The sequence below is a fragment of the Mucor mucedo genome (genome assembly GCF_025094135.1).
Source record: "Mucor mucedo strain NRRL 3635 chromosome Unknown EV154scaffold_211, whole genome shotgun sequence".
NCBI lineage: Eukaryota > Fungi > Mucoromycota > Mucoromycetes > Mucorales > Mucoraceae > Mucor > Mucor mucedo.
Window position 1 is genome coordinate 1,988 of NW_026252495.1, and position 13,551 is coordinate 15,538.

The following is a 13,551-nucleotide window of genomic DNA, read 5'->3' on the forward strand; positions in this document are numbered from 1 at the left end:
CATGGAACTACAAACTAAAGACTCAATTTGGACACCACACGTCGGAATCGTTAGTTTCAACCCCATGATTCGAATCACACCCATCTTCATCACTATGTCCAAACACGCTGTATTTGTAAAAATACATCACATTAATCACCACTTTGAACCAATATTTTTACTCAACTTGTACGCTCCCAGCCAACCGGGCCCAAAAAAACAATTCTATAGCGATATAATGGCATTGCCTCTATTTAAAGATGATCGGGATATAGAACATTTTACTAAATATTCTAACTTCTTGATCACAGGTGATTTCAACTATCATCACTATACCTCACAACGAACAACACAATCATCCCCACCAAATCCTATCTACTCTTGGAAACAAACAATAGGTCAATTTCTACATGATTGTATCAATACAGACGATGTAAGCGAACTTTTTTCTATTGACAACCCACACGTCACATTCAGTCGAGGTAACTCCCGCACCACCATCGACTACATTTTTGCTTCTCTAGCCATCAAAGCCAGTATGACTTCATCCCAAGTCAATTTTATCAACTCTGATTGGACTGATCATGCTCTACTCTCCATTGATCTCACCATGGTGAGCAAAAAACACGGAAAAGGCATATACCGAGCCAATCCGACATTGGCCAAGAACAAACGCTTTGTCGAACAGCTAAACACACTGCTTCAAGAATTGAAACCAGATCCCGCCCAACAGCCCCACAATTCTCCTCAAAAAGAATGGGACGCCATGAAACGAGAAGTGCGACGGTTTTGCCAACGATTCAGTCGATATTACTGCCAATGGCGACATAAACAAATTAACAGACTTCAACTACGCCGATCCCAAATTATCTTTAAGCACTCCCACAATCCTGCCAGAATAAATCAATTACTACCCACCGTAGAACAACAATTGGGAATTCTTCAACAGGAGGTGGCAGAAATCGATGCAATTCGAGCTGGAAAACATTGGCGTGAACAAGGCGAAACCTCTGCCGGATTTTTAAAACGAACAATCCAACAAAGGGAACAACAACGAACTATGAACACAGTCAAGCACCCCGTTTCGGAAGAATTATGTCATACTGAAAAGGATATCCAGGAAGCAGTTAGAGCATTTTACCAGGACCTGTTCAACCCAGAACCGATCCGAGAGGCATCGGTCACGAAAATATTGTCACATATCACTGATGAATACAAAATCAGTCGCGATACTGCTACAGGACTAATGCAACCATTCATGATTGACGAAATACTAGAAGGTGCCAAACGATCCCCATCCAAAAGTAGCCCTGGTCTAGACTCTATTCCCTATGAAATATTGGCCCTCATATTAGTAGATCCCTATTTTAGTACCTTATGTGTCACTATATTCAATACCGCACTCACACAATCAATCTTTCCGGAAAGTTGGATGAAAACATCTATGGTACTTTTACCTAAAAAAGGAGACTTGACCCAATTGAAATACTGGCGTCCAATTGCTCTAATCAACACGGACAGCAAAATCTTCACTCGCCTATTGAACTCCCGAATGATGGAATCAGCTGTCGACATCCTCAGCCCACAACAACTAGGCTTTATGCCCGAACGATTTATTGGAGATCATGGCCTTACTCTCCAATTAGCTATCGAACACGTCAAACACCAAATACCACACGATGAAGAAGATTATCATTGCGTCGGACTACTTCTAGATCAGGAAAAAGGGTACGATCGAGTATCTAAAGACTACTTGCGCGCCACTTTAACAGCTTTTGGATATCCCACACCACTTATCAATACCTTGACTGGTCTGTTTTTCAACACATCCATTCAAGTCAACATTAATGGTCATCTTACCACTCCCATCCAACAAAATCGAGGCTTAAGACAGGGTGATCCCATTTCACCACTTCTGTTTAATCTAGCTTTTGACCCGTTCCTGAAATCAATTAGTAATCATCCCACATATGCCGGCTTGTCTTTTACAACACCAATCCCGAATGATGCCTCTACCAATGGCATGCGGTCCAACGACACCTTACCGGTAAATGAAGAATCACTTCCCCGTCCACTACGGCTATGCGTCTACGCTGATGACACACTGATTATATTGAAGAATCAAAACGACTTCCGGATACTTCAGGACGCCTACTCCACCTATAGTGAAGCATCTAATGCCAAACTTAATTATGCCAAAACCGAAGCCTTCTCACTGAATGGTAAACCTACAGAATACTGGAAACACTTTCTGAAAGATCACGATATCACTCAATGGCACTCACAGTCTTCACCAGCACCCCTACGCTACCTGGGTTTCCAACTATGCTTTTCCATCCCCCAACGCAATAATTATGTTGACACCATAATCCAAAAGATTCAAAACGCCTGTAACATCCACAAACAGCGACAACTCTCAATTCGTGGTCGAGCTACTGTTTTAAATTCATTAATCTACTCAACTCTGTGGCACGTTATTCGACTATTTCCTATGACTAAAGCCCAAATTGCCAAGATTCAATCAGTTGGATACCAGTTTCTCATGTTCCGGATGTTTCCTAAACTCAAGCTAGCAACACTACAGAAACCCAGGAACCAGGGAGGAATAGGAGTCTTGGATATTGCTACGCAACAAAAAGTACTCCAATGGCGCTGGCTACAACCATTACTGGAAGGATTTCGATCACATACTGCTTGTCCACCAGAATTATACAAACTTTTAAAATTTGGCTTACGATCCTACAATGGAAATGTACAGCACCATCTTCTCCCACTACTTTTACCCAAATACCGGTGCCCCTCTCTCATCCAGCACTTCAACCCTTTCACCAACATCTTTCAAGCTGTGGACTCTATCCCAAGAGATCTGACCAGCCTAAAAATCAACAAACATACCTGTCTCCTACTCCCTCTTACTGCTATCTGGATCCCCAACGATCCTACAAACCCTGAAGATATCTTCCTCAACAAACCAGGAACCAACAAACTGTTTGCACATCAACTGTTCCGCATTGATGACAGCCATTCTCGCATCATCCGTAAAACCCATACCACAATTACACAACATCCCAATCTGATCAAAAACTTCTTCCGACTATTGGATCGAAACAACATCATGCTAAATTTATTTTTCATTCGACAATGCCTCCCCCCGGATACCCCATTCAACTCGGACTCTACAATATCACCCGAACAAGATTGCCTAGATCTAACACCAGTTGTAGAACATATGTTGACTCCTTTCTACGACAGTATCAAACAATTTTCTGGTATCCGAATCAACATCAATAGATTAGTCAGAGCCCTCATGACAACCAAACCAAACCCTCCAGTTCCACCAAATGCTCATCCCACAATCACAGCCTGGACAAAATTCTGGAAAATCAGCTTACACCCAACCCTACGCAACATATGGTACCGACTGATACACAACAAGGCCCCGGTCAAATCGTTTCTACATCGGATCTTTCCAGACCTTCATTCCAGTCCTAACTGTGATATCTGCCCAGGTACAATCGCAAACTCTGAACACGTTTTCGTTACCTGCCCACCAAGATGGGCTGTATGGACTTCAATCTTACTCCTCTTTAACCTGCTTCAAGACATCTCTGAGGCCGAACAACAAGCAATCATTGTCCAAGGTATCTTTCAACTAAAGTTCCAAGGACTCATCACCACCATGCCCCACTGTAACTTCACACAACTACTTGGAGCGACTTTACACTCGCTCTGGCTATCACACCTCAATGCCATTTTCCGTGACATTCCGTTTCACATCGAATCAACTACTCAACGCATCCAACAAAAGATCACTTGTCTTCTCATTGAACAAGAAGAGGACATGGACCAACTACACCCAACATAACAAAAAAAAAAAAAAAATAGAAAAGAAGAAACCCAAAAAAATCCCTAACAACAATCCCGAACACATTCCCCTCATTAATTCCCACCCCTTACATATTATTTCATAGTCACTCAACCATAAGAACCAATAATATTTGAATTCTGGTTGTTGACCTTAAACAATAAAGACTTAGCCTCTTTCATAAAAAAAAAAAAAAAAATATATAATTTGGACCATTTCCTTTACCCCACATCAAAACAACTCACCCCTTTCTTCCCTTCTCTCTCTTTTTTTTTTTTTTTTTTTTTTTTTCTTACTTTTTATATATATATACATATAAAAAAAAATGTATCGTTTATCAACACTTGGTAGAGTGTCACTTAGACCTACTATCCGCGCTGTACCTCAAATTGCTCGTCAGTCTTTACTTCGTTCTTCTGTTGCACCTTTCCACACCACCAGAACACGTTTCGCTGCACCCGAGTCTAACGATGGTTTCTTACATGGAAACTCTGCCAACTATATTGAAGAAATGTATGAAGCTTGGTTAAGAGAGCCTTCTTCTGTTCATTTATCTTGGCAGGTATATTTCAAAAACATGGCCAACGGTGCCTCTCCCAGTCAAGCCTATACACCTCCTCCTACTTTGGTTCCCTCTGCCAGTGCTCGTTTGCCTGTTTTACCCGGTGACGGTCTTGCCGGTGCTGGTTCTTCTGAAGTCATTGACCATATGAAGATCCAACTTTTATCCAGAGCTTATCAAGTCCGTGGACATCATATTGCCAACTTGGATCCTCTCGGTATCCAACACGCTGATTTAAACTCTTCTACTCCTCCCGAATTAGCTCACACTTACTACGGTTTCAAGGATGCTGATCTCGATAGAAGCTTCACTATCGGTCCCGGTATCTTACCTGCCTTCACCAAGACTGGTACTACCCTTACTCTCCGTGAAATCATTGATCATTTGAAGAAGATTTACTGTAAGTTTTATTTTTATTTTTTTTATTTTATTTTTATTCTAGGGTAGCCGCGCTCGAAAACTAAACGGGGTTCTAATTTCATTGTTTTTTTTTGTTGTGTATTTACAGGTGGTTCTATCGGTGTTGAGTACATTCACATTCCCGATCGTGCTCAATGTGACTGGATCCGTGAACGTATTGAAACTCCCGAACCTTACAAGTACTCTGTTGCCGAGAAGCGTGTTATCTTGGATCGTTTAACTTGGTCTGACAGTTTTGAACGTTTCGTTGCTTCCAAGTATCCCTCTGAGAAGCGTTTCGGTCTTGAAGGTGGTGAGACTTTGATCCCCGGTATGAAGGCCATGGTAAGTAAACAAAAGGGGAGAAAGAGAAAGAAAGAAAGAGAGAGAGAATGAGAAAGACTAGGATACTTATTTGTTTTTCTAGATTGATCGTTCCGTTGATCTTGGTGTTGAGTCCATTGTTATTGGTATGCCTCATCGTGGTCGTCTTAACGTTCTTTCCAACGTTGTCCGTAAGCCTGCCGAATCCATCTTCTGTGAATTCAGCGGTGCCCTTCAACCCTCTGAGGAAGGATCTGGTGATGTTAAGTACCATCTTGGTATGAACTATGTTCGTCCTACTCCCTCTGGTAAGCGTGTTGCTCTTTCTTTAGTTGCCAACCCTTCTCATTTGGAAGCTGTTGATCCCGTTGTTCTCGGTAAGACCCACGCTCTTCAATTCTACGGTAAGGATAACAAGGGTGACCATGCCATGGCTGTCTTGATCCATGGTGATGCTGCTTTTGCCGGTCAAGGTATCATCTACGAAACCATGGGTTTCAACGATCTTCCCTCTTACTCCACTGGTGGTACCATCCATGTTGTTGTTAACAACCAAATTGGTTTCACTACCAACCCTAGCTCCAGTCGTTCTACTCCTTACTGTACTGATATTGCCAAGGCTATCAATGCTCCCATCTTCCATGTCAATGGTGATGATGCTGAAGCCGTTACCTATGTCATGCAATTGGCTGCTGACTGGCGTCAAACCTTCCACAAGGATGTTGTCATTGATTTGGTCTGTTACCGTAAGCACGGTCACAACGAGACTGATCAACCCATGTTCACTCAACCTCGTATGTACAATGCTATTGCTAAGCAAACTCCCGTTGCCGAAATCTACGAATCTCAATTGAAGAAGGAAGGATCTTTGACCGATTCCGATATCAAGGATAACAAGAAGCGTGTTTGGGATCTCCTCGAAGAAAGTTATAATCGTAGCAAGGATTACAAGCCTGCCACCAGTGAATGGCAATCTAGTTCTTGGCCTGGATTCAAGTCCCCCAAGGAATTAGCTGAGGAGAACTTACCTCATTACCCTACTGGTGTCGCTCTTGAGTCTCTCCAAAATGTCGGTAAGGCCATGACCACTCTCCCTCACAACTTCAACATCCATCGTAACTTGAAGCGTATTCTTCAAAACCGTGAAAAGTCTTTGGAGGAAGGTAAGGATATTGATTGGGCCACTGCTGAAGGTTTGGCTTGGGGTACACTCCTTGCTGAAGGTAAGCACATCCGTGTGTCTGGTCAAGATGTTGAGCGTGGTACTTTCTCTCAACGTCACTCCGTTCTTCACGACCAAAAGGATGGTAGCAAGCATACTCTCTTGAACCACATCAGCCCTGAACAAGGTGTTCTTTCCATCTCCAACTCTTCCTTGTCTGAATATGGTGTCCTTGGTTTCGAATTGGGTTACTCTCTTGTCAACCCTGACTCTCTCGTTGTCTGGGAAGCTCAATTTGGTGATTTTGCCAACACAGCCCAAGTGATTGTTGATCAATTCTTGGCCTCTGGAGAACAAAAGTGGCTCCAACGTACTGGTTTAGTTATGTCTCTTCCTCACGGTTATGACGGTCAAGGTCCTGAGCATTCTTCTTCCAGAATTGAACGTTACCTCCAAATGTGTGATGATAACCCAGAAGTCTATCCTTCTCCCGAAAAGTTGTCTAGACAACATCAAGACTGTAACATGCAAGTTGTTTACCCTTCTACTCCTGCTCAACAGTTCCATGTCTTGCGTCGTCAAATCTGTCGTCAATTCCGTAAGCCCTTGATCATGCCCTTCTCCAAGTCTCTTCTTCGTCATCCTCTTGCCAAGTCCAACTTGAATGAATTGGTTGGTGATACTCACTTCCAACTTTACTTGCCTGAAGAACACCCCGAACATCTTGTCGAGCCCGAAAAGATCACCAAGCACATCTTGTGTAGTGGTCAAGTGTACTATGCCCTTTTGAAGGCACGTGACCAAAACAAGATGAACGACATTGCCATTTCTCGTGTCGAACAATTGAACCCCTTCCCTTATGAGCAAGTGAAGGATCATGCTGATAAGTATCCTAACGCTGAGATTGTCTGGTGTCAAGAAGAACCCTTAAATATGGGTGCCTGGCAACACGTCCAACCTCGTCTTGTTACCTCTTTATCTCAAACCGAACATCATGCTGGTAAGACTCCTCGTTATGCTGGTCGTGCTCCTTCCGCCTCTGTCGCCACAGGTCACAAGAAGAAGCATTATCAAGAAGAATATGGTCTTTTAGCCAAGGCCTTGACTGGTGAAGCTAGTCAACCCAAGGAAGTTACCCAAGGTGTCCCCATTTGGTAAACAAACAGACTCTTTTTTTTTTTTTTTCCCTAGATTTTCTATATAAAAAAAAAAAAAAAAAAATAGCCTTTTTTTTTACCTCTCTCTTTTTCATAATTCATCCCCCTCTCCCCCTTTTTTAAAAAAAAAAACTTTGCCAAATAAACTGTATATCGTCGGGTTATGTTTTATTCTACGTATTAATGTGTTTGTATGTGTGTCATCTGTTTTAACTAAAACTGGGCGTCACGGTTTCTAAGGAAAAATATTCAAACGATTGGATAACATTGAAAAAAAGGTGTGCGAGCTGTAACAAAAAAAAAAAAAAAAAATTACAGACAACGCTTTAATGCACAATAGGGGTTGTGTACCCAAATCATGTGTAAGGGAAACTGTCGCGTGGCACAACAACATCTCTCTGGCTAAGCAAAATGAAACGGAGTGCTTTTCTTTAAAAAAAGCACTGCATTAATATGTATATAAAAAGAAAAGTCAAATGAAGGGGTTGATCCTAACACACACACGCTTATAAGAGCGAAAAAAAAAAAGAAGTAGAGTCAGATTCTACCTTTTTTTTTTATTTAGGAGTCAGGTAACACATATAAAAAAAAATCATGTTATATCAAAGAAGTGTAAGAATGATTTTTTTTTTATAAGGGAATAATAAAAAAAAAAAAACTCCCATCTGTTTGTATAATTATCATATTATTTACGTGACGCAAGAAAAAAAAGTCCCTTAAGTTGTATTTCCAACTTTTTTTTTTTTATATTTCCTTTTCTCTTTTCTTCATTTATCAATTATGGCAAGTATAGGACAAAAGAAAAACTGGGATATTTGCATATAAGTTGAACTAATGAATTCAACAACAGACCGGATCTACACTTACTGACGCTGAAATCAACCACTTGCAACGCAAGTTTGAATCCATGACAAAGAATGGTGCCATGGATGCCCAAACTTTGAAGGAAATCTACAAGGTTGCTCAAGTCTCTGTTACTGATGCTGAAATTGCCGCACAGGTAAAAAGCAAAAAAAAAAAAAATATATTTGAATATTTAACGTCTGATCATCCCTCTTTACCCGTTCTTTACCGTATCAGATCAAGGCTGCTGATGCCAAAGGTACCGGATCTGTTGATTTTGAAGACTTTTTAGTCGTCATGAACAAGGTAACCCCCCTTTTTTCCCCCTCTCCCTTTCCCCCCAAAAAAAAAACCGCACTTGACTAAACTCCCTCTTAGCAAAGTGATGAAAATGCTGAAGAAGGTGTAGCCAAGGTATTTGCTTTACTTGATACTGATAATGATGGACAAATCACTGGTGATGATTTAAAGCGAGGTGTTGCTTTATATGGTAAATCCATCACTGAACAAGATGTAGATGAAATGCTCTTCTCTGCAGACGTTGATGGTGATGGTATGATTAACTATGAGGAGTTCTTGAAGGTCATGGTAAGTGTACTTTCTTTTCTTCTTTTTGGTTTCATGATTTACATCTCTCTTTCTTATTTAGACTCCTTCCAAGGTCAATGGTCAACCTTTATTCTAAATAAAAAAAAAAAAAAGAAAAAGAAAAAGAAAAATAAAAACCTGATCTATACCAAGTAGCCTTAATTAATTAATAATAATGTAACACTTCTTCATTTTTCCCATACAACACTTTTTTTTTAAATACAAAAAAAAAAATTTAATTTATTTTTTTGGGTGAACAGCAAAAAAAAAAAAAACTCATTTAAAGTTGAGGACCAGCATTGCAAGTCTCAGGACTAGCTTCGTCTGCAAAGGTCTTGAAATTCTCCACAAACATTTGAGCAACATCTGTAAGTGACTTTGTAAAATCTTGAGGGTTACCCTGCCAGGCCTTTTTAGGATGAAGGATTTCATCGGGAACGCCTTCCACTGAGGTAGGAATGGATAAACCAAAGATTTCATAGGTCTCAAATTCGCCTCCAGTCAAGGTACCCTTATGAATTGAGTCAAGGATGGCACGTGTGTACTTCAATGGACAACGTTTACCACCGTTCTTTGCAGAGTTACCAACCCAACCCGTATTAATTAACCAGGCATCAGCAGCATGTGCACTCATCTTTTCAGCCAACATGGTAGCATACTTTTGAGGATGCAAGACAAGGAAGGGAGCACCGAAACATGCACTGAAAGTAGGTGTGGGCTCAACAATACCGTCCTCTGTACCTGCAACCTTGGTAGTATAACCAGAAATGAAGTGGTACATCACTTGACTTGGGGTCAATTTGGAGACAGGGGGGATCACACCAAATGCATCGCATGTCAGCAAAATAATGTTCTTGGGGTGACCACCCATACAGGGGATCTTTGCATTGGGGATATAATCTAAGTTGTATATAAAATGGGATGAGTCTACAATAAACATTTTTGTATTATATTATTTAGTTTTACCAATGGGATAAGCGCATCGGGTGTTTTCAGTCAGGAAATCATCTGCATAATCAACGTCACGGGAATCTTCATTCAATACAACATTTTCCAGAACAGAACCAAATCGGATAGCATTGAAAATCTCGGGTTCCTTGTCGGCTGATAGATCAATACATTTAGCATAACAACCACCTTCAATATTAAAGATGCCTGTATCACTCCAGCAATGTTCATCATCTCCGATTAAACGACGTTTGGGATCCGCACTCAACGTGGTCTTACCGGTTCCTATATGAATTTTAATTTCCCACGCCTTTTTTTTTTTTTATCAAAGCAGTACCTGAGAGACCAAAGAAGAGAGAAACATCACCATCAGGACCTTCATTAGCAGAAGAATGAAGTGAAAGTACACCTGCTTTAGGCATCAAGTAATGCATTACAGTGAAAACCTAAAATAATCATGAATACTCAGTCTTCCTCCCCCCCCTTTTTTTTTTTTTTTCATTTAAAAGACTTACACCCTTCTTCATCTCACCAGCATATTCAGAACCAAGAATGACCATTTCTTGTCTCTTAAAGTTAACAGAGATAGAAGTTGTGGAAGTCATACCTGTGGTATAACGATTAGCAGGAAATTCACCTGCATTAAAAATCGTAAAGTCTGGAGTTCCAAAGTCCTCCAATTCTTGCTCGGTAGGACGAATCAACATGTTACGCATAAACAAGATATGATAGGCACGAGAAGCAATGACTCTGATCTTTTTACGATATTTGGGATCCCAACCAGCATAGCCATCAAACACATAGAGTCGTGGATGCGTATTTAAATAATCAATAGCACGTTCACGGTTAATCAAGAAGACTCGTTCACTCATCTTGGTATTCACAGGTCCCCACCAGACATCCTTGCCCGTTACCTCGTCATCGACAATACGTTTGTCGGCGGGACTACGACCGGTCTTCTTGCCAGAGTACGAACATAATGCACCGGAGGCAGAAATCACAGTACCCACTTCATGAGTCAAGGCTTCTTCGTAAAGAACAGCCACAGAAGGATTATGTTTGATAGTGACCTAATTTGTATTTTTTTTTAACAAATGTTAAAATACTATATAGACCACATTGACGCGTTGTTTTTAAACGGAATTAGGTTACCTTATCATAATCAATACCAGCCATGTTATGAAGATCTTCTTCTACTTTAGTATGAACACCGGGAGATCCGGGTCTAGAAGAACCAGGTCTTCCAGGTGAGGCAGGACGATAACCAGCAGTCATTTTTTCTTGTTGTATGATAATAAAAAAAAAGAAGAGAGAAGAGGTTGTGTGTGTTAAAGAAACAAGGAAAAAAAAATAAAAATGTTGGCGTATGTGTGTGAACCTTTTTATATTTTATTCCGTCCGTCGATAATTAATAGCTTTTTATCCCGCACGTGATTTAAGGGGTGAAAGAGAGGGTTATATTTTGACCCTGAATGAACAGGTTCAGACTAGTTGAGTCATATAAACAAAAAAGCAGCAAACAAACAAGGAATTATATATTATTATTAGATATGAGTTTTTTTTTATTTTATTTTTTTTTATACTTAAAAAAAAAAAAAGAGTTTTTGGTCATGTAAGGCTTATAAAAAAAAAATGCTGTTAAAATAATAAAAAAAAAAGGGAGAAAAGTGTAATAGAAAAGCTGTGGATTTTTTTTTTTTTTTTTTTTTTAGTAGATATTGTTGTGGGAGGAGGGGTTGGTAATAAAGAGTTCATAAGATATAATTTTTTTTTTTTTGTTTTGTTTTTTTAAGAGTGTTTGTGTATGTGCGTTTTTTGTTTTTTTGTTTTTTCATTTTGTTTACCACGGGTGTCTATTAAGATCATTTGTGGCAGCAGTAGTCTCTAATTCAGAACGATCCTCCTTATTATAATCGGATTGTCGATAAGATTGTAAAGTTGACATAATACTAGGTGTATAGACTTTACCGGGTGACATGTAAGGATGATGACGAGGACTAGAAACACGCGATGTATTACCCGTACCAGACATCACCAAACTCTGTCGTCTCTCCGCTGTAGTTGTAGTCGTATTGGTAGAAGTAATGGAAGAAGTCGAATCATATTCTCCACTCACACGTGAAGGTGGTAAATGGAATGCAGAAGACGATTTACCTATTTTACTTTTTTTGTTATTTGTTTATGCGGGGTTTTGTTTTGCTTTTTTTTTTTTTTTTTTTTTTTTTTTTTGCTTGACTTTTTTTATATATACCTGCTTCTGAAGATGTAGGAGAGGATAATGAATTTGTACCTGGTAATATTGATTTGTTATGTCCTATAAAAAGTAACACACACACACATTAAAGCCTTCTCTATATATGTCCTCAACAAAAAAAAAACTGAGTGGTCTTTACTTACCATAAAATGAAGAATTGGTTGGCGTATTAGATTCGTTGTTATTCACTTCCTTAATATCTCTTGCGTCATCAAGGAGTTCTTCAGTATAATACATGCGAGAATTACCCGTTCTATTTTGTTGTTGTTGTTGCTGCTGATCTTGTGGGGGATAAACAGAGTAAGAAGATCCGGAGGGTGCATTATTATTATTAGTATTCGTATTGGTATTAGTATTGGCATAATTGGTGACAAGGCCTCCAGCAGGTGGTCTTCCATTATAGTCAACTTGTGGTGATAAAATAAACATATCATCATTTCCTGAATTAATAGGATGATTCATCATTGAACCATGAAATCCTGCATTTCTATAAGCTAAAAGCAAGGGGGGAGAGGGTGGGAAATAGAAAGAGAAAGTGTGAGTGAGTATTTGTGTGTGTATAAAGAGAGAGAGAGAGAGAGGGGTTTATAAGGGATAATGTTATGATGGAATATATATATATTCATTGTTATAACAACTTACCCGAAATAGTATTATCATTTGATGGCGCTGAAGAAGTATTTGAAGAAGAACGATCCCATGTATTTGTAGTGGTACCAGTATAGGAACTATTATTAAAATGAGCCTGAGATCTAAACCCATTGAGATTATTCATTCTACTAGAAGCCATGGGGTTGTGCAAGGCTGTTGCATAAAGAAATACACTTGGGTCATCCACAAATAAGGGATACAGAATTTCTTGAATCTTGTATTGCGCTGCTAATAATTTCGCTCGAGCAAATGTAATCCTTTTAAGTTAAAAAAAAAAAGTGTCAATTTTTTTCTGAGGAGGGGAAGGGGGAGGAGGTGTAGTTGTACTTTTAATGCTTATTTACCAAACACCCTTTAAATGCATTGCTCCCACCTTGACTACCACACGACCTTTTTCGTTCTTTAAAATTCCATCACGTTTACCACGAGACATGCCGGCTACATTTAATAGTTTGGTACCATTAATCATATCATTGTCTATTAGAATAAGTCATCAGTCACAGGTAGATATATATCTTTCAAATTTACCTTGACGTCTGGCAACACAGATACCGTTGGCATCCACTTGGTAGCAGATAGTTCCTTCATCTTCCCACAAGGTGGTTGTTAATTTAGGTCTAGCAGCAAGACTATGACGAGTTTGATTAGGCATGTTATTGCTGCTTGAGGTCATCCCATATGCCGAGTAACCCGATGAATGGTGATGCGCTATTAAAGAACAAGTTAGCTTTTACATATATATATATAAAGGTGATGATGAACTTAATACCAGGTGTAGTGGAGTTTGCACTTGTTGGAGAGACAAAATAAGTGGGAGAG

General features: G+C 39.7%; 5 protein-coding genes across 5 annotated transcripts; 2 read left to right on the forward strand and 3 right to left on the reverse strand.

Annotated features, from left to right (window-relative positions):
* The first annotated feature begins 4,098 nt into the window (after positions 1–4,098).
* Positions 4,099–7,625, forward strand: EV154DRAFT_530490 (oxoglutarate dehydrogenase, E1 component). The gene is made up of 3 exons (XM_051603753.1): positions 4,099–4,806; positions 4,915–5,150; positions 5,233–7,625. Exons 1-3 carry the CDS (start codon positions 4,170–4,172, stop codon positions 7,447–7,449), a joined length of 3,090 nt encoding a protein of 1,029 aa, XP_051450984.1. The 5' UTR covers positions 4,099–4,169; the 3' UTR covers positions 7,450–7,625.
* A 488-nt stretch (positions 7,626–8,113) lies between these two features.
* Positions 8,114–9,049, forward strand: EV154DRAFT_530494 (uncharacterized protein). Its single transcript, XM_051603754.1, has 5 exons — positions 8,114–8,231; positions 8,299–8,448; positions 8,529–8,597; positions 8,670–8,879; positions 8,941–9,049. The coding sequence occupies exons 1-5, from the start codon at positions 8,229–8,231 to the stop codon at positions 8,974–8,976; spliced, it is 468 nt and encodes a 155-aa protein (XP_051450985.1). The 5' UTR covers positions 8,114–8,228; the 3' UTR covers positions 8,977–9,049.
* A 38-nt stretch (positions 9,050–9,087) lies between these two features.
* EV154DRAFT_607665 (phosphoenolpyruvate carboxykinase [ATP]) lies at positions 9,088–11,169 on the reverse strand. The gene is made up of 5 exons (XM_051607627.1): positions 10,980–11,169; positions 10,343–10,897; positions 10,165–10,273; positions 9,846–10,112; positions 9,088–9,779 (listed from the first exon to the last, which is right to left on the reverse strand). Exons 1-5 carry the CDS (start codon positions 11,100–11,102, stop codon positions 9,160–9,162), a joined length of 1,674 nt encoding a protein of 557 aa, XP_051450986.1. The 5' UTR covers positions 11,103–11,169; the 3' UTR covers positions 9,088–9,159.
* Positions 11,170–11,382: 213 nt separating this feature from the next.
* On the reverse strand, positions 11,383–12,707 carry EV154DRAFT_530512 (uncharacterized protein). Its single transcript, XM_051603755.1, has 3 exons — positions 12,225–12,707; positions 12,079–12,141; positions 11,383–11,981 (listed from the first exon to the last, which is right to left on the reverse strand). Exons 1-3 carry the CDS (start codon positions 12,544–12,546, stop codon positions 11,668–11,670), a joined length of 699 nt encoding a protein of 232 aa, XP_051450987.1. The 5' UTR covers positions 12,547–12,707; the 3' UTR covers positions 11,383–11,667.
* Positions 12,708–12,709: 2 nt separating this feature from the next.
* On the reverse strand, positions 12,710–13,384 carry EV154DRAFT_431908 (transcription regulator HTH, apses-type DNA-binding domain-containing protein; the record flags this gene model as incomplete). The annotated part of the gene is made up of 3 exons (XM_051596641.1): positions 12,710–12,989; positions 13,077–13,209; positions 13,261–13,384. The coding sequence occupies 3 exons, from the start codon at positions 13,382–13,384 to the stop codon at positions 12,710–12,712; spliced, it is 537 nt and encodes a 178-aa protein (XP_051450988.1).
* Between the last annotated feature and the right edge of the window lie 167 nt (positions 13,385–13,551).

What these genes read in the sequence shown, in the direction of transcription:
- EV154DRAFT_530490 (XM_051603753.1), top strand. Translation starts at nt 4,170, where the DNA reads ATGTATCGTTTATCAACACTTGGTAGAGTGTCACTTAGACCTACTATC. An exon ending in TCATTTGAAGAAGATTTACT is followed by an intron (nt 4,807 to 4,914) that starts GTAAGTTTTATT and finishes GTGTATTTACAG; the next exon opens with GTGGTTCTATCGGTGTTGAG. An exon ending in TCCCCGGTATGAAGGCCATG is followed by an intron (nt 5,151 to 5,232) that starts GTAAGTAAACAA and finishes TTGTTTTTCTAG; the next exon opens with ATTGATCGTTCCGTTGATCT.
- EV154DRAFT_530494 (XM_051603754.1), top strand. An exon ending in ATGCTGAAATTGCCGCACAG is followed by an intron (nt 8,449 to 8,528) that starts GTAAAAAGCAAA and finishes TTACCGTATCAG; the next exon opens with ATCAAGGCTGCTGATGCCAA. An exon ending in TTTTAGTCGTCATGAACAAG is followed by an intron (nt 8,598 to 8,669) that starts GTAACCCCCCTT and finishes ACTCCCTCTTAG; the next exon opens with CAAAGTGATGAAAATGCTGA.
- EV154DRAFT_607665 (XM_051607627.1), bottom strand. Translation starts at nt 11,102, where the DNA reads ATGACTGCTGGTTATCGTCCTGCCTCACCTGGAAGACCTGGTTCTTCT. An exon ending in CTGGTATTGATTATGATAAG is followed by an intron (nt 10,898 to 10,979) that starts GTAACCTAATTC and finishes AATACAAATTAG; the next exon opens with GTCACTATCAAACATAATCC. An exon ending in CCGATGCGCTTATCCCATTG is followed by an intron (nt 9,780 to 9,845) that starts GTAAAACTAAAT and finishes TATACAACTTAG; the next exon opens with ATTATATCCCCAATGCAAAG.
- EV154DRAFT_530512 (XM_051603755.1), bottom strand. Translation starts at nt 12,546, where the DNA reads ATGATGAATCATCCTATTAATTCAGGAAATGATGATATGTTTATTTTA. An exon ending in AACCAATTCTTCATTTTATG is followed by an intron (nt 12,142 to 12,224) that starts GTAAGTAAAGAC and finishes TACTTTTTATAG; the next exon opens with GACATAACAAATCAATATTA. An exon ending in TCCTACATCTTCAGAAGCAG is followed by an intron (nt 11,982 to 12,078) that starts GTATATATAAAA and finishes AAAGTAAAATAG; the next exon opens with GTAAATCGTCTTCTGCATTC.